At 58.2% G+C, this 20,572-nt stretch overlaps 1 protein-coding gene across 3 annotated transcripts in view; it reads left to right on the forward strand.

The window, feature by feature from the left end:
• NISCH (nischarin) overlaps positions 1–18,987 on the forward strand; it is a 34,227-nt gene extending 15,240 nt beyond the window's left edge. Inside the window, exons 4-21 of one of the 3 annotated variants that reach the window (XM_040994595.1) lie at positions 35–83; positions 786–949; positions 1,218–1,313; positions 2,495–2,590; positions 4,642–4,794; positions 5,342–5,410; positions 5,770–5,955; positions 6,078–6,206; positions 7,158–7,271; positions 7,499–7,592; positions 11,165–11,289; positions 12,089–12,138; positions 13,117–14,529; positions 15,891–16,164; positions 16,509–16,665; positions 16,903–17,031; positions 17,441–17,602; positions 17,830–18,987. In XM_040994595.1, coding sequence (XP_040850529.1) covers positions 35–83; positions 786–949; positions 1,218–1,313; positions 2,495–2,590; positions 4,642–4,794; positions 5,342–5,410; positions 5,770–5,955; positions 6,078–6,206; positions 7,158–7,271; positions 7,499–7,592; positions 11,165–11,289; positions 12,089–12,138; positions 13,117–14,529; positions 15,891–16,164; positions 16,509–16,665; positions 16,903–17,031; positions 17,441–17,602; positions 17,830–18,440 — 4,071 coding nt within the window. In that variant the 3' untranslated portion in view covers positions 18,441–18,987. Of the gene's footprint in view, positions 1–34; positions 84–785; positions 950–1,217; positions 1,314–2,494; positions 2,591–4,641; positions 4,795–5,341; positions 5,411–5,769; positions 5,956–6,077; positions 6,207–7,157; positions 7,272–7,498; positions 7,593–8,157; positions 9,950–11,164; positions 11,290–12,088; positions 12,139–13,116; positions 14,530–15,890; positions 16,165–16,508; positions 16,666–16,902; positions 17,032–17,440; positions 17,603–17,829 lie in introns of those variants that run through there. The other 2 variants (XM_040994597.1, XM_040994598.1) reach the window with 2 other exon arrangements.
• The last annotated feature ends 1,585 nt before the right edge of the window (positions 18,988–20,572 follow it).

Consider the following 20,572-nt stretch of genomic DNA (forward strand, 5'->3'; position numbering starts at 1 on the left):
GGCTTTGTAATGGTGGCTTGTGTTTCCCCTGCAGGAGATCAACGGCATCACCGCAGCGCTGGCTGAAGAGCTCTTTGAAAAAGGTACGTGGCCACAGGCCCTGGGGGTGCTGGCCCAAGTCACGTCACCTTGCTAGACGCCCAGGAGCCAGGGCGGTGCAGAGACCCCTGCAGAGCTGCTGAGCTGCTGTGCTGCCCTCGGATCTGGGTTGTCCTCTGCAAACAGGCTGAGCTTGGCTCAGGTCCTGCCACGTGGCCTCGGAGCAACAGCCAAGCGCCCTGATGCTTGCCTGGCCCAGCCCTGGTGCCTTCCCTCGGGAGCCCAGGCAGGAACTTGCTTGAGGCTGTGTGGCTGGAAGGAGAATGAAGAGCTGGTCAGTCAACCTCAAGAGCCCTCCTGCTCCAGGGTGGCTCTGCAGGCCTGTGCTTGACCTCTGCAGTCGCCATGCAGGGCTGTCACTCAGGTTGCTGTCTCTTAGCAGCCACATTCTATCCTAGTGTCTTAGCTCCTGACTTACCTCTCTCCGTACGGTAGCCATGCTGACCACAGAGAGTGCTGTGGCCCTTCCCTTCCCTGTCCACACAGGTCCAGGGTTGCCCTGTGCCCCATGTGAGCCAAGAAGACATCTGCTCCTAAGTGCCTAGGACCAGGGCTTTGTTCTGGCTGGTTAGGTGTACATAATAGGTGTTTGCCAGCTGCTTGGTAGTTGTTGCTCTGCTGGGCAGTGGTGGCCTGACTGATGGGCCAGGGGTGGGCGCTCATCTTTCCGGGCGCGGCTGTTGCAGGCGAGCAGCTCCTGGGGGCTGGTGAGGTCTTTGCCATCCGGCCCCTGCAGCTCTACGCAGTCACCCAGCAGCTGCAGCAGGGAAAGCCGACATGTGCCAGCGGGGATGCCAAGACTGACCTGGGCCACATCCTGGACTTCACCTGTCGCCTTAAGTATCTTAAGGTAAAGCTGTGGCCACTCTGGCGCATGGCCGGCATGGGGCCACCAGCTCCCTGGCTGGCTGCGTGTCTGGGAGACCATGGCAGGGCCTGAATGAGTTTTTGTGTTGCAGTGCTCCTAGTTGTGGGCACCAGGGGGCGGCTGTGACCAGCATCCCTTAGCACAGTTTATGGAAAGTAGAAGTGGACGAAGCTTGGGGCTCACTTCCCTGTGACTGTGGCAGAGGCCGTTGCAGCAGTTCCCCAAATCTAAGTTGTACCTTTGGCCTCAGGTTTCTGGCACAGAAGGGCCTTTCGGGACCAGCAACATTCGGGAGCAGCTCCTGCCATTTGATTTGTCAATCTTCAAGTCTCTACGTCAGGTGGAGGTAAGCCCAGGGTTGAGGGGAGGGTTGGTAGGACCGAGCTGTGTGGGTGCTGCTCGTTGCTGCCTGCCTGGAAGTAGAAAGTGTTTCTGACACCGGGGTCCAGGTGTAGCCAAGAGGCACTCATGCTCTTGTGGTTGCCACAGTTGGCAAGGAAAGTCTAGCTCCACCAGCCCCTCTGAAGGCAGAGGTGGTCTTCTATGGTCCTGGGTTCTATGTCTGCCACAACTGGAGATGCTCAGCGCCAGGCCTCCCTGGGCTGGAGAGTGGGGCCAGGCAGTGCACGATTCCAGCAGCAGTTGGGAGGTGGTCCTGCTGAGGGCAGCTGATTTCACCTCCAGTTCTGCTGAGGCAGGTGAGCAGAGGGCTCTGCGGGTTCCCTGCCCTCCAGGGCACCATGACTGGGCCCTGCCTTGTATTACTCACTGCTGAGCCTGTCAGTTGGCAAGACCAGCTTTGTCCCCAGTTTTAAAGAAAAAAAGAGTTAGCTGTGAATGATAAAAATGGCTCCAGGACTGTCCTTCGTGAGCATGGTCTTTGTGATCAGCGCTGAGTCTTGTGTGTGATGTTGGCTGGTCTCACCACCTCTGTGAAGTGGGTGCTTCCACTCGCACGTAACAAGTGGAGCATCTGAAGTAGGGAGACAGGTTTGGCCAGGCTGCAGGTTCATGAGGGAAAACTGTTCTTACAGAGCCCTCTTCTGCCCGCAGCATTCCCCATGGATATCCGGGACTGCCCCCTTGGCAGAAACTTGGGCAGGGAGAAGCAGCCTGAGCTCACATGTCATGTGTGGCTGGGTGTGTGGTGCTGGGAAGGTGGCTTGGGGCCTTCCCCGGAAGACACCACAGGGCAGCTGAGGCCAGGGAGGCTGGCTGCTGGCTGGCACACTCCACTGGAGAGATTCCTGCTTCTGCAGCACAGCTTCCCGCCCCACCCCCTTCTTGTCTGCCTGCCAACCCCAAATAGCTCTGGTAGAGAATGTGAGGCTCACGGCTTTCTGGGGGTCAAGGGACCAGATGCCTTTCTTGTGAGACACTGCCGAGTGCCAAGTCAGCACGTGTGCTGGGGCAGAGGGGCCAGGCTTGAGCTCCCTGGGTCTCAGGGTCGGAGCTTGCCTCCTGCTGTGTGACCACACCCAGGGGCTTCTGGAAGCCATTTTTGACATATGGTGTGCCCTATTCCAGATAAGTCACTGTGATGCCAAGCACATCCGAGGGCTGGTCACCTCCAAGCCCAGCCTGGCTACGCTGAGCGTCCGCTTCTCAGCTACCTCGATGAAGGTAAGCCTCTCTGCCACCTGCCTGGCACTGTTCAGGACAAGATCCACTGCGGACCTGCTGCTGAGGCTGCTGGAGATGAGTCTCTGACACTTCCCTGGGTCACCATGCACTTGGCACCCTTGGGGTCTCCATCAGTCAGTGCTGCTCATAGCATGTTTCAAGGAAAAAAGATGCTTTCCCCTCAAAGGAGAAAGAACACCTCTGGTTTTTGTTTTTTGAGAGTTATTTATTTTATTGGAAAGTCAGATGTACAAGGAGGAGGAGATACAGACAGGAAGATCTTCTGTCTATTGCTTTACCCCCCAAGTGGCTGCAGAGGCCGGAGCTGAGCTGATTTAAAGCCAGGAGCCTCTTCCAGGTCTCCCACGTGGGTGCAGGGTTCCCAGGCTTTGGGCCGTCTTCTGCTGCTTTCCCAGGCTACAAATAGGGAGCATGGGAAGTGGAACATCTGGAACATGAACTGATGCCCATATGAGATCCCAGCACTTGTAACAGGAGGATTTAGCCATTGAGCCATCGTGCATGATCATTCCCAGGCCATTATTAGGAGGGAGCTGAAGCAGAATGGAACAGCCCAGACATGAATTGGCACCATATGGGATGCTGGCATTGCCACTATGCCATAGTGCCAGCCCTGCTTTCTCTCTTTTTATGAATTATACCCCAGTAATGTAATATAATATTAAAAAACCTTATCCTGGTAAAGAAAAATGTGTAATGGCTAATTTTTTTTTTTTTTTTAAAGATTTATTTTTATTATTTTTTTTTCATTGGAAAGGCGGATATACAGAGAGGAGAGACAGAGAGGAAGATCTTCCGTCCGATGATTCACTCCCCAAGTGAGCCGCAACGGGCCGATACTATGCCGATCCGAAGCCAGGAGCCTCCTCTGGGTCTCCAACGTGGGTGCAGGGTCCCAAAGCTTTGGGCCGTCCTCAACTGCTTTCCCGGGCCACAGGCAGGGAGCTGGAAGGGAAGCGGGGCTGCCGGGATTAGAACCGGCGCCCATATGGGATCCCGGGCGTGCAAGGCGAGGACTTAACCACTTGCGCCACCGCGCCGGGCCCATAATGGCTAATTTTTTGACTCATGGTGTTGGATTAAGGTCTGGGCATAGGAGCCCGGCGCGATGGCCTAGCAGCTAAAGTCCTCGCCTTTAACGTGCCGGGATCCCATATGGGCACCAGTTCTAATCCCAGCAGCTCCATTTCCCATCCAGCTCCCTGCTTGTGGCCTGGGAAAACAGTCAATGACGGCCCAAAGCCTTGGGACCCTGCACCCATGTGGGAGGAGCTCCTGGCTCCTGGCTTCGGATCAGCTCAGCACCGGCTAGTGCAGTCACTTGGGGAATAAATCATTGGACAGAAGATCTTCTCTATCTCTCCTCCTCTGTGTATCTGACTTTGTAATGAAAATAAAATAAATCTTAAAAAAAAAGATTTGGGTATGGTGAAGTCTTTCTGAGTTTGCTGATGGAAAGGGTGAAGCTGTGTGCAAGCAAGGGCTCCCCAGACCCTCCCCGCAGCCTGGCTGAGAAGCCTGAGGCCGTCCATAGGGAGAGCAAAGCTCTTGCCTGGAAGTCAGGGGCGGGGAGGAGGAGCTGTGGGCACAGGAGGGAGGCTTCCTTCCCTGCCTGTGGTCCCTGGGCCCACCATGCCACCCTCACTCAGCATTGTTTGTTTTTATGCCTGTTCATGCGGAGACATCGTCAGGAGCTCTGAAAGCACAGTTGCCTGGCAACCCCTTGGCTCTGACCTTCAGCTGGGAGAGTGAAGCCAACACAGGCATCCCTGTACAGCCAGGGGCCCAGGTGGGCTTGAGGCGCTGGCCCCTAGGATGGCCAGACCTATCCCAGCGGCTGTTGGTTTGCTGAGCCTTGCAGTTATTTCACAACTGTGGACAGAAACATGAAACCAAGTCCCGCTTTCATGCAAGTTTACTTCCACAAGCTAAATATGTTCCAGCCCTTCCTTAAATTTTGCAACAATCGTGTTCCCAGTGAGGGTTGCGTCAGGGCCTGAATGTGGTGCTCAACAGATGTTCTTATGCAGGAAGTCCTTGTTCCCGAAGCCTCGGAGTTTGAGGAGTGGGAACCAGAAGGCGTAGGCCTGGAAGGCCCCGTGACTGCCATCATCCCCACCTGGCAAGCTCTGACCACCCTCGACCTAAGCCACAATAGCATCTCCAAGATCGACGAGTCTGTGGTAGGTCCCCTCAGCATGGCACCGGGCACACCTCAGGCCTGAGCAGATCCCCAAGCACAAGGCTTTAATTTGGCTTTTTACGAAAGGACCTGTCTCCAGTGCACTGTGCCTTGCTTACAATTTCTACATTAATTTCAAAACAGGCTTAGTTAAACTCAAGCAATACTGAAGATTCAATGGAGTGTATTAGTAACCATGTAAATGTTTGAGAAATGGGCCGACAAAGTGATGACATTTCCTTCCAAGGAACGGGTGAGCCAGTGTGGAGGAGGCCAGGCTCCCTGTTCTGGCTATGATTCGGCCACTTGTTCTGCTTCCAGAGGCCAAGTGTGTACCAACAGTGGATGCTGCTCTGCACCGGGCCCTGTGTGCCTCTTTTGAGCACTGTTGGGAGGACTGTGGGAGGTCTTCCATCAGTGGCCCTGCAGGGTTGGCCAGGTGCAAATTTGTGTCACCCACCGTGCTGTTGGGAGCCACCGGCCTTGGACAGGGCCTGCAGAGGGTGCAGCCTCCTTGGGTAACATCCGATCTTCCTTTCTTTCTCCAGAAACTGATCCCCAAGATTGAGTTTCTGGACCTGAGTCACAATGGGGTGCTGGTCGTGGACAATCTACAGGTAACGTCTGGGAGCCAGTCCTGCCTGCAGGTGCTCCCTGTAGGGGTTGGGAGGGTGGTTGTTCCCTGGGGTTTAAAAAGGAAGGGCAGAGGCTGCCAGCTTCCCTCTGGGCTCCCAACAGTGAGACGGGTGACTGCTGATCTGGTTCCAAGAACACGAGACGTTGAGCCAGTACTGCTTGGGCCCTGAGCAGCTGGTGCCCCTCCACCCTACAGTGGACAGCTGCCTTTCAGTGCTCACCTGTCTGGGCACATGCAGGGGAACAGAGGGGAGCCAGCAGGCCTGTCCCTGTTTGCATCAGCCCCCTTGCCTTGGAGAGCTGACCTGACCTGCTGACCCTGTCCTCTATGCTGCCACAGCACCTGTACAACCTAGTACACCTGGACCTGTCCTACAACAAGCTGTCCTCCTTGGAAGGCGTCCACACCAAACTGGGGAACATCAAGACTCTCAACCTGGCGGGCAACCTGCTGGAGAGCCTGAGTGGCCTGCACAAGCTCTACTCACTGGTCAACCTGGACCTCAGTGACAACCGAATCGAGCAGGTGAGCTACATATCCCAGGACCCCCAGTAAGAGTGTGGTGGTTCCCTGCCCTTTGGAGAGACTGTCGGGCCTGCTGTGGGGCTATGAGAACGGTCCTGATGCGCGGTATCCATCCGTTGCAGATGGAGGAGGTCACGAGTATAGGCAGCCTGCCGTGCTTGGAGCGCGTGGCGTTGCTGAACAACCCCCTCACCATCATTCCTGACTACCGGACCAAGGTGTTGGCACAGTTTGGAGACAGGGCCTCTGAGGTAAGCCCAGGCAAGGTGCTGTCTGTGTTGGTAGACCTGGATAGGTATCTGTTCTTGTACCCTTGCCTCCTTCAGAAGGGCCTTTCACCCCTCTCTTGTGGGGTCTGGGACTGGCAAACCCTCCCCGCACCCCCTCTCCCCACCTCCACTGAGCTGCTTCAAGCTAGGAGGGCTCCCTGGAGCAGACACAGGCGTGGGCCTTGGGTATGCAAGGAGGGCATTGCCTGTGAGAGGCATCATTGACTCAGAGCAGGAAGAAGAGACTGGGGGATATTGTGTTTCCTGGATGGCTTCTTGAAGAATGTGGGGTACTCCCAGAGCCTTTGCTGTGGCTACCCCTGTTTCCACACCACCCAGTCAGGGCCTTGGCCTTGCCCACCTACGGCAGGTCCACACATCCTTTGACCAGGCCTTGGATCCTCTCTTTTTCCCCAGATTCCAAACCAGAAGATACCCAGGAGTCTGTATCCCACCCAGTCCTCTTACATACCCCCTTGTTGTCACCAAGATAGTCTTGCTGAGATGACATACCTGCCTTCCTGGGCTGCAGGCCTCGAGAGCCACTGTAGCCCTGTAGCATCGAGACCTGCCTGACCATATTGCCTTGCCCCAGTGCCCGCTGCATTTGCAGGTTTGGGCCCTGCTGTGCCCTGTGCCCTGACACCAGCTCCCCTGCCCAGAGGCCACAAGTAATCTTGCTCTCTGACCGTTGGAGCTGGGCCCATAACTGGGGACTGAGTTCTTGTCACCCCACCCACCTGAGAGGTTGCTGGGAAGACTCCTGGGGACGGTGATACCCGGAACACCCGGAGCACCTGCACCGGTGGTGGGGAGGCAGCCTTGGTTTCCTGCATCCTCACAGGGCCTGGCTCATGCCTCAGTGGGGCCCACCACCTTCCTCCTGCCTTGCTTGCTGGCCCTGTGCTGAGAGCCACTTTATGAATACCATAGGTCTGTCTGGATAACACAGCGACCACGGAGAAGGAGCTGGACACCGTGGAAGTGCTGAAAGCAATTCGGAAGGCCAAGGAGGTCAAGTCCAAACTGAACAACCCAGAGAAGAAGGTGAGTTCCTGTGAGGGTGCTGGTCCTTACGTGGTAAAGTGATCACGACTCATGCCAGCTCCTCTCAGGAGAGTTAGTCACGGGGTCACTCCGAGAGACAGGCAAGACTTCCTCCCCTCTTCACCTGTTGGTTGGACACATTGGGCCACTCCCCTCTTGCATTCCTGCCTTGTGGGATCTGTTCTTCCTGGGCTTCCTGCCCCAGCTGACCCAGGTATTTCCCACAGGTGGGTGAAGACCCCCGGCTTGGATCCAGTGGTTCACCTCCCACTATGATTCCTGCCTCTGCCTCTCTGCCCCAGCCCATCCTCTCCAACAAAGGTATCATGTCTGTGTCTTGCTCCTAGGGGAGCCACACAGCCTTGCCTGGGCCCCTCACTGTCGGCACTTGCTCCCTAGCTGGTTGGCCAGAGGGAGGGTGGTGCTGTCTGCACACTGACTCCTAAGGCGGCTTGTGGCCCTGGGCATGGGTGCTTGGCAGGTCTCGGCTGTTTGCTCAGTGAGGACCCCCAGGTGATCTGATGCTCACAGCCAGTTCCTCTGTATAGGAGACTTGGGGAGGGGGTCTGAGGGCCCTGAGACTGTCCTCAGAACTGTCCTGGGCTGTGGGCTGCCCAGGCCCCGTCCCCCAGGCAGCTGGCCAGGTCAGCTCCTACCTGGTCAGAGCCAGCCGAGCCCACTTGCCTAACCAAGTCTGGTAGCCCCATTGCTGAGGGGAGGGGGGACTTTCTTTGGTCACGGCCTTCTCTGGCTCTTGTGATACTAGAGAACATTGTGCTTGTGGGACCAGGATGGGGTTCTTTGTCCCCATGGTCCCACAAAAGACCAGTCCATTCCTGAGCCTGCTGTCTTAGCATTTTCAAAGGACTTTCACCTCTGAACCCAGGCATCCTCGGAGATGAGTGAGTGACGCAGGTGCCGTGAGCGTGTCTGCTGGCCCGGCCCCCATGCAAGAGGGGAGGTTGTGTGGTCCTGAGTGGAGCTGAGGCTCAGGACGTGCAGGGAAGACGGCGCCCGCCCCGGCTCCCGGAGACGCAGCATTTGTGTGAGGTGTGGGGAAGACAGGTGGACCCTTCCCATCCCTGAGCTGGCAGCCCCAAAGGTGGGGATTCTGTCTTCAAGGGATGAGGTCCTGGGACGGAGAGGTGAAATCTCACTGCTGATAGCCCCCAGCTGTGACATGAGAGCCGCAGGAGGAAGAGGAGGAGGAAAGGGAGAGGCAGCATGCTATCAGGGAGAGAGCTAGGCAGGAGGCAGAGCTGCTATACGTCCCTCTGTGAAGGTAGCAGGCCTGACCCAGAGCAACATGCCAGGGCGCCCAGCAGGAGACACAGGGACGCAGGTCTGGGAGGTGACCCTGAGCCATTGTGGGGCTGTCCACTGAGCATGTGGGGGCATGACGTTTGCATAAGAGGAGAGGAAGTTGGTGTTGCTGTGAGCCACAGCCTCCTTGGCCCACACAGCCCGGAGGTCACTGAGGCCTGGGGGAACCTGGGGCCTCCCGGCTGGGGCTACAGTGAGCCTCCATCTGTCTGGCGAGTCAGTGAGGTGAGCAAGAATGACAGCACACCGGTGAAGAGCAGACCTGTGCGGGCACCGGCCCGGGCCTCAGCTCCCTCTCTGCACTGCCAGGCCGCCCTGGGGACTCTGCAGGGTGGCCCCCCAGAACCTGTCTCCTTCCCCGGCCACTGCTGTGAGACACTGTGTCTTCTAAATAAAGCTGCACTGGATGTCCATGTGTGCACAGCGCTTTCCTTTGGGGGAGGAACAGCCAAAGTTAGAACCTTGTCACAACTCTCCTGTTGTCCCCATCCCATCTGCCTGCTGCATGACCCCTATGACCACTTGTTTGTACAGGCCACAGGCCAGGAAGGAAGTAGATAGACTGTCCCTGCCCACATTCCCTCGTGTCCAGCAGGGCTCGGGAGGGCAGTGGCAAGAAAGTGGTGGTGGGCCAGGTATCCCCAGACCTGCATGGCTGGAAGGGAGCTGTCATGTGTGGGAGCGTCAGCCGTGCCTACCAGCACCTGCCACTCCCAACCGGAGAGGCTGTGCTTGTCCCTCAGCCAGGCTCTCAGGGCCTGCCTGAGGGGAGCATCAAGCCAGCCCTGGGCCCCTGGCCATCACAGGAACCAGGAGCCAGCGGTCAGAGCCCGGGAGCATCACGACCCATGGGTGCTGATGTGCAAGATGTGGGGGCTGTGAAGGTAGTTAGAAGCAGCCTGGGGTGCCCAGTGAGTCTGTCCCGATGTCCTTGTGTGACCTTGAGCAAGTCGCAGCTTTTCTGAGTGCTTACCCCACTCTAGTGAGTGCATCCTACTTTGATGGACCCAGGTGCACATGTCTCCACCTGTCACTCTGAAGTTGAGGTGTGTCTGTGGTGCCTCTTAGTTGCCAGCTGGGATTCCTGATGGAGTCCTGGCGGAACCTTCCAGTGAACAACTGCTGCCAAGACCAAGATGGTGCCACATCCACACGTCTTAGATTTGCTAGACCATGGTAAATAAGCAGAGGTGTGCGTGGCCCCTTGGGGCGTCCTCAGCACTGCTCTGGGCTTGATGGATGTGTCAGGAGATATCCTTGTCCCACTTCCTTTATGAGGGTCCAATAGCCAGGCCAGTGCCTCTGAGGGCTCCCAGACTGAGACTGAACCGTGTCTTTCCTTGGGAGTCTGGATTCCGGCAGACAGAGGAAGGCCGGCTTGTGGGGCGTCCTCCATGCACAGCTCTGCTCCTTGCTCTCTCTACCCTCATAGCTCCTACCACTTCACTCTGAGAAGTGTTGGTCTGGGCTGCCTGCCTGCTTCTGGCCACAGAATCTGCAGGAGTTATGTGAGTCTTCCTGTCCTGGGTAGTAGCTGAGCTGGGCCAAGGTCCTGAGGCCTGTTGGCTTTTGGAAGCCCTAGTCATGTTGTTGGCCACTAGGACAGCAAGATGGGAAAACTGGACTGTGGCAGTAGCCCAGGGCCTCTTCTAGAGCCAGCGGCCATTCAAGCATGCGATAAACGCCCTTACCCTCGCCAGCCTGGGTGCCCTCTGGAATGACGGGTCCAGACAGGCTGTTTACTGAGAGCCTCAGCGGAGCCTAGGAACCCTGAAGGTTTCTAGGCACATGAGTCACAGCACCGCTGTCTGGAGTGGCCCAGGTAGCTTAGTGGCATGATGCGTAAGGGGTAGGCCCTGCAGTTGTGGCCAACCAGGGGCTGGGGTTGCTTTTGCTAGGGGCTGCTGCAGGAGCAGCCACCTCTAAGAGTCTTGATGTGCACGTCAGCAAACTGCTTTCTCCAAAGTGGGCTGGCTTGCACTGCTGGGCCTGCCCCTGCCCCTTAAGGCCAGGCCAGCCCCAGGACCCTGGCTTCCTTTGGCAGAGCAAGACCCAGCTGGTCTCCTGTTGCAGCTTGCCTTTGCGTGTATACCCGGGAGGGCAAATGCACCGTGATATATATAGTGATGCCATATCCTGCTCTTACGTGTCCTGAGTCTCTTAGTAGGGTTTCCAACTGCTCCCTGATATGTAAGAGCTTTCACAGGGTACAAGACACAACCTTTGTCAAATACACACAGCACCGGTTTCCATTGTGAGTTATCTTGCTTTGAAAAGTGTGTTCAGCAGTTACATTTTTATGTATTGTCACACATGTCACTTTTCTTCCTTCACAGTGACATTCTGAAAGCCACTCCCTCAACCGAGATTAGATAAGCGGGCATGGGTTGGTTCCTTGAGTTATTTTAAAATGTCAGATTCGTGTGTTCTTCCCTACTCCGCTGTGGCTGGGTCTTGGGGTCCAGCTAGCCCCTGGCTGTGCCAGGAGCCTTGAGGGCCCAGTTCCAGTTGTTGAACATCTGCTCTCCCACCCCGCCCCGCCCCACCTGTCCACCCCCTGCTTTCTCCAGGAATCATGTTCGTGCAGGAGGAAGCCCTGGCTAGCAGCCTGTCATCCACCGACAGCCTGACTCCTGAGGACCGGCCCATCGCCCTGGCATGCTCCGACTCCCTGGAGTCCCTTCCTGCGGGACAGGTAATGCCCTCCTGCTGCCACTGGGGACCTCCGCTGAGGGCGAATGCGGCAGCACGTGGCCTTGCTACAGTGCTCTTCTCTTGCGTGAGGCACCTCGGTTGACCCGGCCAGAAAGGGTCTGTGCTGAGCACCCCGTCCCCCGTCCTGTTAGACAGGAGCAGGCAGTTCTCCCTGATGGAGGTCCTAGGCGGACGGAGGCAGGTGACCCCCGAGTCCCTGCCCCTTGGCCCTACTGGAGCCACTCTTTCCTTGGTGTGTGCTGCCCTGCTCGTCTGGGATGCAGTATGACTTCCTGTGTGCTGGGTGGAGAGGAGGAGGGCAGCGTCCCTGGCTGCTGCATGCAGGCATGGCCTGTCGTCCGCACCTCTCACCAGCCCCACGCTGTGCTACAGTCCTGACTTAGTGATGCGGGGGCAGTGTGTAGCCACCAGGTCTGCAAAGGGACCCCAAGTCCTAGCTCTGTCTCCGCTCCCGAGACCACTGGGAGGGTCTGACCAGGGTTGTAACATCTCTGCCTGTTGTGTCTGCTACTGGCCAGTTAGGGCTAAACCAAGTTGGTTAAGTACCCACTGGGATCCAGAGTGACACAGGGAGTCCTTAGATGCTAGGTCCTGGAGAGAAGCACCATACTCTCCACCCAAGATTGTGGGGTGACTGGAGTCAGGGAGTTGAGCCTGAGTCCTGCTGTGTACTGGGGGTAATTGGACCCATGTACATGTATAGTTTCCACAGAGGGCCCAGCCCCTAGGGAGCACCAGGAATGGCAGCAGGTGGGACTGACTCTCTTCTCGTCCATCAGGCAGGTCCTGATGAGCTCAGGGACGCACCAGGAGCTGTTGGTGGTGCAAGGTAGGGCTGAGGCTGTGCGGGCTTTCTGAGTTGGGCTGTGGGTGGTGCCACCAGGTGCACTTCAGCACTGAGCTGCTCACAGAACCCTGCAGTGCCAGTTCTTCCTTCAGATAGACACAGTCGAGGGGAACACCCACGTGTGTCCATGTCCTCAGCTTTCAGCTTGTGTGCCATGTATTTCCCTGGCCAAGGGATGGCCGGCAGGGCTTGGTAGGGCCTGAGAGCTAGACTGACAGGGTTGTTGGAAGAGAATATGGGTAAGGGTGGCCCCGTAAGCCCTTAAACACTGCCTCTCTGGCCCTTGGCAGAAGCTGTTTTCTGACTCTGGTTTTGTGTGCCAGGCTGTGGTGAAACCAGGAACCTGAAATGCATAAGACATGGTGGCGGGAGGTGAAGTGGAGGGGTAGGCGGGCGCAGCAGCCAGCCAAGATGCTAGTGTCCGTGCAGAGTGCCTGGGGTTCAAATCCTGGCTCTGCTGTCTGTCCTGGCTTCCTGCTAAGACACACCCTGGAGACCCAGAAGGTGCTCCCGGCTCCTGGCCCAGCCCCAGCTGCTGGGGGCATTTGGAGAGTGAAACCAGCAGAAGGAAGATCTCTGATACTCTTTCTGCTTTTGAAGTAAATCAGACAAATCAACCAATCGACAAATGTAAAGTCTCAAAGCTGCAGGTTCAGCACATTTGCCTGTCCCTGGAGGGAGCCATTCTCCCTAACTGGGTTCAGGCCTGTGTTCTAGAACTTGTGGGAACCTCTGAAAGACTGAGTGGGCATTTGTCCTGGGAATGAGTGCTCTGGCAGGGCTGGCTGTGTGGCTCCTGCCCCTGGGAGTGTGGCCTCTCACCAGCCCCAGGCCTCCAGCTCCCCTTGTTCCCCACTATGCCTTGTCCTGGCATGGGCTTGACCAACAGGCTCTGCAGGTAGCAGGCAGAGGTGGCCCGTCTACCCCCATGTCTCTGACCTGGTCTCTCCCCCTGCACAGTCCTGAGCACGCAGAGCCAGAGGTGCAGGTGGTGCCTGGGTCCGGCCAGCTCATCTTCCTGCCCTTCACCTGCATTGGCTACACGGCTACCAACCAGGACTTCATCCAACGCCTGAGCACACTGATCCGGCAGGCTATTGAGCGGCAGCTGCCTGCCTGGATCGAGGCCGCCAACCAGCGCGATGAAGGCCAGGGTGATGAGGGAGAAGAGGAGGAGGGCGAGCAGGAGGACGTGGCTGAGAATCGATACTTTGAAATGGGGCCCCCTGATGCTGAAGAGGAGGAGGAGCAAGTGGAGGAGCGTGGCCAGGGGGATGAGGAGGAGGAAGATGAGGAGGAGACTGAAGCCGAGGAGGCACGCCTGGCTCTGGAATGGGCCCTGGGTGCAGATGAAGACTTCCTGCTGGAGCACATCCGTGTCCTCCGGGTGCTGTGGTGCTTCCTGATCCACGTGCAGGGCAGTATCCGCCAGTTCGCTGCCTGCCTCGTGCTCACAGACTTTGGCGTGGCTGTCTTTGAGATCCCACACCAGGAGTCCCGAGGCAGCAGCCAACACATCCTCTCATCCCTGCGCTTCGTCTTCTGCTTCCCGCATGGTGACCTCACCGAGTTTGGCTTCCTCATGCCGGAGCTGTGCCTGGTGCTGAAGGTGCGGCACAGTGAGAACACGCTCTTCATCATCTCAGACGCCGCCAGCCTGCACGACTTCCATGCCGACCTGCGCGCCTGCTTTGCCCCGCAGCACATGGCCATGCTCCGCAGCCCTGTGCTCTACGGCAGCCACACCAGCTTGCAGGAGTTCCTGCGCCAGCTGCTCACCTTCTACCAGGTGGCTGGCGGCTGCCAGGAGCGCAGCCAGGGCTGCTTCCCAGTGTACCTGGTCTATAGTGACAAGCGCATGGTGCAGACCGCCGCCGGGGACTACTCGGGCAACATCGAGTGGGCCAGCTGCACGCTCTGCTCTGCTGTGCGCCGCTCCTGCTGTGCGCCCTCTGAGGCTGTCAAGTCTGCTGCCATCCCCTACTGGCTGCTGCTCACGCCCCAGCATCTCAACGTCATCAAGGCTGACTTCAACCCCATGCCCAACCGTGGCACTCACAACTGCCGCAACCGCAATAGCTTCAAGCTGAGCCGTGTGCCACTCTCCACTGTGCTGCTGGACCCCACACGCAGCTGCACCCAGCCTCGTGGGGCCTTCGCCGACGGCCACGTCCTCGAGCTGCTCGTGGGCTACCGCTTTGTCACTGCCATCTTCGTGCTGCCCCATGAGAAGTTCCACTTCCTGCGCATCTACAACCAGTTGCGAGCCTCGCTGCAAGACCTGAAGACCGTGGTCATTGCCAAGAACCCCACTACGGGGGCCGGCTCCCCAAGCCCCCAGGCGGATGACCAGTCTGCCCAGGGCAGGGCCAGGTGAGGCAGCCTGGTGCATGAGGCTCCAGGGCCAAGAGCCTGGTGTGTATATGAACACCAGGCGCCTGTGGGTTCTGCGTGGGCTGTGCTCCTTCCCTGTGGCTTCTCTCTGTCCTCAGCTGCCTTTGGCATTGCTCTTGGCTTCCCCAGGTGTGGTCCTGGGCTACTGATTGCCTCGCAGTTTCTCAGAGGAGATCGAGAAAAGCAGTCCCTTCCCAGAAATGGGTTGGTCCCAGTTCCTGCCACCCACACAGGGTGGGCCAAGGGGCCCCCTACTCTAACTGGCCAGTAGGAAAGCTACAGGCTACAGTGTCCTGATCCCAGGTGGGTGGCTGCGTGGCCCTATCTTGCCCACTCTGTTCTGGGTGAAAACACAGCCTTAACCCCCACCCCCTCAGGGCTCCAGTCCTTGGCTGGGGCTGCAGCCTGCTTCAGGCTCGGCGTCTCTGAGACAACACCTAGGCTTGCCCTGTTGATGTGGCACAAAGGCCTCTCAGAACCTGCTTGGCTAACAAGTGGCTGGGAGTGAGCTGTGTGGGTCACCTTACTTCTGGGGGAGCCTGGGGCACAAAGAGGCAATGAGTTGAGGGTGCTATCCACCCTCCACTTGCCTCCCCACAGGCCCAACACCTGCTGGCACTGCCCAAGGGCACCCAGCCTCTTCAGCCTGCATCTTATTGCCAGGGGCTGGGTAGCAGCCAGCAGAGTGGCCCAGTATGGCTGTCTGCTGTGGGGGCGTTGTAAGCCACACCTGGTGATGTCTGCTCTGCACCCCCAGCCTGGCTGGCCCTGACCACAGGGCTCTTGAGATCCAACACCCCATGCTTCGCCCCAGCACAAGGCATCCCACGAGCTTCTGTGGGTTTTGCAAAGTGTAAGATCGGAGTCCTGGGTTCTCAGGGCTGGACTAAACCCACCTGCACGGGCAGCCCCCGGAGGACTCCCTCTGAACCTGCACGTGGCTGTGTCGGCTGCTGGCAGGGACCCACAGCCTCCAATCTGTAAGGTTCTAGACAGGGTCTGGCCTCATGTCAAGAATAGACTGGCTGCCCAGTGAGGCCACGTGCAGGATGGTGGGTGGGTTGAGGACACTCCAGAGGCACCTTCCTCTGTGGTGCTCACACTTGTGGCATTTCTGACACCATTGCCACCTTCACAAATGAATTCACCCATGGGCCAAAGCTCATGTCCACAGGTACCCACCTTCCCTGGGCACATCCTCTGCTCTTTCATCCTCCATTGGAGCAGCTAACCGTACAGTCCCTGGGTGACCTCGTGCACACCACCTTCCTACTGCAAGGTGCATGCTGTGCTGTGTGCCACCCTTGCTGTGTGCTCATGCGGTGTTTCTCGGGGATTAGGAAATGCAGCAATGAGCAGCAGGCCCCAGCAGAAGCTCCAGCTCCAGTGCTGGCCACAGCCACAGCCACAGCCCTGACTGCAGCCACAGCCGCTGCTCCAGTTCCAGGGGAGAAAGCTGAGAGCCCCATCCAGTACCCAAGCGAGCACCTAATCCAGTCCACTTCGGAGGAGAACCAGATCCCCTCGCACCTGCCCGTGTGCCCAGCGCTCCAGCACATTGCCAGCCTGTCGGGGCGCGCCGTCATCGAGCTGTTCCACAGCAGCATTGCCGAGGTAATACCACGTGGCGTGTGCCTGGCTCTTGGGAAAGGTGTGCATGCTGTGGGGGTGCTGGTCAGTCCTGAGGTCAGTAGAGTTTGCCCTTCAGGCAACCACTCACATCAGAGAGGCCTGAGCTTCCTGCTGTGTGGCCTCCAGCCCCAGGGCAGACATCCATGCCGTTTCCCTTCCTCACATTCTCCCTCAAGGTCTTGGTAACCAGATGCAGTGAACTGCTCATGGCTCCCCATCCAAGGCTGTGTGTGGGCTGCTCCCCGGGGGGGCTGGGGCTGGCACAAGTGGTGTCCGGGAAGCAGTGGCCCGCCAGGCTGCAGCAGCAAGCCCCACCCTCTGTGCAGGTAGAGAACGAGGAGCTGAGGCACCTGCTGTGGTCATCCGTGCTGTTCTACCAGACGCCCGGGCTGGAGGTGACTGCCTGCGTGTTCCTCTCCACCAAGGCCGTGTACTTCGTACTGCACGATGGCCTCCGCCGCTACTTCTCAGAGCCATTGCAGGGTAGGTGCCAGGGTAAGGGCCCCGAGGTGATATAAATGTGCTGTTGAATACAACAGGGAGGCCTCAGGCAGCCTGTGTCCTTCAGGACCCAAGGCTGCACCGGATAGGAGGCCTGGCCTGTGTGCCGCTGGTGGCCAGCCCTGGGGGGGACCAAATCCTTACTGGCCATTATGCAGAACTATGCCCCGTGGCTCTCCCCCAGCCATGGCCACCTCCACTGCTTTGTCCCTGTGGCAGATTTCTGGCATCAGAAGAATACTGACTACAACAACAGCCCCTTCCACATCTCCCAATGCTTTGTACTGCGGCTCAGCGACCTGCAGTCGGTCAACGTGGGGCTTTTTGACCAGCATTTCCGACTGACGGGTGAGTGACTGGCTGTGCTTTGTCTTACGGCGATGAAGGACATTGTCGCCTGTGCCCCCTTCCATGTGTGGCCCTGCTATCCTGGGCAGTTATCTCCCGGCTTGCCGGGCGGGCAGAGAGGAAACTGCCTCAGGCACTGCTGAGGGTGCAGAAACCAGCCCCGGGTTAAGGGCAAGGGGCGGGTGCCATGGTCAGAGGCCGAGCAATGGGCCGGCAGGATGTTTCTGAGTCACACTTCCTGGAGAGAGAAAGCTGGGCTCTTTCCCTAAGCCTGTGCGTTCTCTTCCAGAAACACGCCTCAGCCCTTCCTGCTGCAGGAACGGCCACCTCCTCCCCGCGCCTTGCTGGGGGCCCCTCCCCCAAGGTGGCTGGGTCGGGGCAGGGCTGAGGACCACCTCTCCTCCCACAGGCTCCTCCCCGATGCAGGCTGTCACCTGCCTGACCAGGGACAGCTACCTGACCCACTGCTTCCTGCAGCACCTCATGGGTGCTCTCTCCTCGCTGGAGCGCACGCCTGAGCCTGAGCCCGTTGACAAAGACTTCTACTCCGAGTTTGGGAACAAGACCACAGGTACCCTGTCTAGCTCAAACTGCAGGCAGGCCCGGGAGGCATCCCAGCACCACTCCCTGCTGAGCTTGCCAGGGCCCCATGGGCTTGTCCATGGCTCAGCCTTCGTCCCAGCAGTCAGGGGTCTGCCTGGGCTGCTGGCCTGGGGGTTTGTGCCACACTCATGCTGGGGTACCTCGGGCCCCCCCGGGCCTGTCTGCAGTTGCAGAGCCTGAGGTGTCTCTCTGCAGGCAAAATGGAGAACTATGAGCTGATCCACTCGAGCCGTGTCAAGTTCACTTACCCCAGTGAGGAGGAGGTTGGGGACCTGACATTCATCGTGGCCCAGAAGACAGCCGAGCCCGAGAAGGCTGAGGAGCTCAGCATTCTGCTGTACGTGCAAGCCTTCCAGGTGGGCCCCCTGCCCCCCGGGCGCTGCCGGAGCCCTCTGCGCCCCAAGACCCTGCTGCTAACCAGTGCAGAGATCTTCCTCCTGGATGAGGACTGCATCCACTACCCACTGCCAGAGTTTGCCAGGGAGCCACCGCACAGGGACAGGTACCGGCTGGAGGACGGCCGCCGCATCCGGGACCTGGACCGTGTGCTCATGGGCTACCAGACCTACCCACAGGCCCTCACCCTCATCTTTGATGATGTGCAGGGACATGACCTCATGGGCAGTGTCACCCCAGACCACTTTGGGGAGGAATCCAGCGGCCCGGCCAAGGTTGGCCAGAGCCGGGAGGTCCAGTGGCAGGTGTTTGTCCCCAGCGCTGAGAGCCGAGAGAAGCTAATCTCGCTGCTGGCCCGTCAGTGGGAGGCCCTGTGCGGCCGAGAGCTGCCCGTCGAGCTCACGGGCTAGTTCAGACAGCAGCTGCCTGCACTTGTCCTTCCTGGAGCCTCCGTGGGGCAAGGAGGCAAGCTTTCCTCATTCCTCTAGAAATGACGTCACTTCCCTTTGGGTACCTCGTTAAGAATGTGAATGTTGTTAGTGGCGTGGCTGGCACCCCATGTGGCCGTGGTCACCTGGTGCTGTGTCTTGTGACTTCGTGTGAATACGTGGCGCTGTGGCTGTGCGTGACTTCCTCACGTCCTTTCCTGAAGTGTCTAGTCCAGTCCCTCGCTGCTGCTGCTGTCATTGTGAATGTTCGCTGCTAACGACGCTGGGAGCAGAATTCATAGAGACGCTGCCACTCGCCTGGTCTCTTGAGGCGTAGGCCTCCCCCGGTCCAGACATGGGGGAGAGCCCTGGGAGACAGGAGCCCACACCCCTTCCTGGCCTGGGGGCTGAGAGGGGTGGGAGCAGGGGACGCAGAGCTGCCAGCACCCAGTCTGACTCCTGTGGCCTATTTTGTCTGTCCCAATAAAGCAGATTTGACACAACCCAGGGTTCGCATTTGAAGAGTCACTGCCGTCCCATCCCAGCAGCAGCCCAGGCATGGTTGGCGTGGGAGGGAGGGTGTCCTGGAGCCAGGTACTGGCTGGGATGCACTCAGTCCTGCAGTGCTGTGGCTCTCCCAGAAAGCTGGGCCAAGCAGAAGAGGTGGAGAGGACACTGGGGCACCTCCACTCCTGCAGCCTGACCCCTCCTCGGGGCATCCTGTGCCCTGAGCCATCCCCACCTGAAGCCACAGCTTGTAGAGAGCGTGAGGTCCCGAGTCTAGGATTGCTGTGGGCCTTGCTCCCATTCCCGCAGCCAGCGCGCCCTCTCCAAGGCTGATGCGAGGAGGGGCATGGCCAAGCTGGTTCCCAGGCCTGCTTCTGGTCCCCCCTCCCCGTTTCCCTCCGAGCCAGCAGAGGAGACTCAAGCCTGGAGAAACCATCGTGGGGGTCTGGAGGAAGGAACAGGACAGTGAAGCAGTCTCCAAGGAACGTTCTTGCACTCACATCCCCAGCCGCCACCCAGCCAAGCACCCTCATGCCAAGGAGGACAGCAGGAGCCAGGCCCCCTTCTCCCAGCCAGCATACAAGTTGGCTGCCCGGCGCTGCAGTTCAGGACTAGGGGAACTAAACCTGACACCAATGAGCTGAGTGACCTTGGAGGACCTGAGACCTCAGCCTCAGTTTCCCTAGCAGTAACAGGGGAGTGAGGGGCTGCTCCCCTTTGTGATTCACGCCACACCTCCGCGCTGGGAACCTCTTAACATTCCGACTGCTCCCAGCTTGCACAGCATCCTGCTCTGCAAGGAGCTGACAGGCTCAGCGGGTGAGGCCACTGTTTGCAACGCTGGCATCCCGTACCAGAGCTGCTCTACCCCCAATCCAGCTCCCTGGTGCACTGGCCCAGCCTCGGTCATTGCAGTCAGATGTGAAGTCAACCAGTGGATGGAAGAGCTCTGTATCACTCTGCCTTTCAAATAAACAAATCTTAAAAACTAAGAACTGGGCCTGGCACGGTAGCCTAGTGGCTAAAGTACTCGCCTTGCATGCACCAGGATCCCATATGGACACCGGTGTCCTGAAAGCCCCACTTCCCATCCAGCTCCCTGCTTGTGGCCTGGGAAAGCAGTCGAAGACAGCCCAATGCTTTGGGACCCTGCACCCGTGTGGGAGACCTGGAGGAAGGTCCTGGATCCTGGCTTCGGATCGGCGCAGCACCGGCCGTTGCGGTCACTTGGGGAGTGAATCATTGGACGAAAGATCTTCCTCTCTGTCTCTCCTCCTCTTTGTATATCTGACTTTGCAATAAAAATAAATGAACCTTACATATATACATATATTTTTTTAAATCTTTAAAAAAATAAAAATGAGGTTTAGAACTGCTTAATTGGCTCCCGTGTGGAGGGGACGGCAGGCAGCTAGTTCAGGTCTGAGGGAGCTGAAGTCCCTGCGTGTAATGCTTTCCTCGTTCCTGAAGGAAAACACTGGCTTCATCCAGCGGCTAGTTCGGGGTGGGGTGGGTGTGCCATGAAAATACAGATAATAAACCCCACATGGGAGTTGATGGGAAGACCTTAAAATTTCCAGGTGCCTCCTTGCCTGGGGAAACGCCAC

Source organism: Ochotona curzoniae, unplaced genomic scaffold, assembly GCF_017591425.1.
Source record: "Ochotona curzoniae isolate NIBS_2020 unplaced genomic scaffold, NIBS_Ocur_1.0 contig_908, whole genome shotgun sequence".
Taxonomy (NCBI): domain Eukaryota; kingdom Metazoa; phylum Chordata; class Mammalia; order Lagomorpha; family Ochotonidae; genus Ochotona; species Ochotona curzoniae.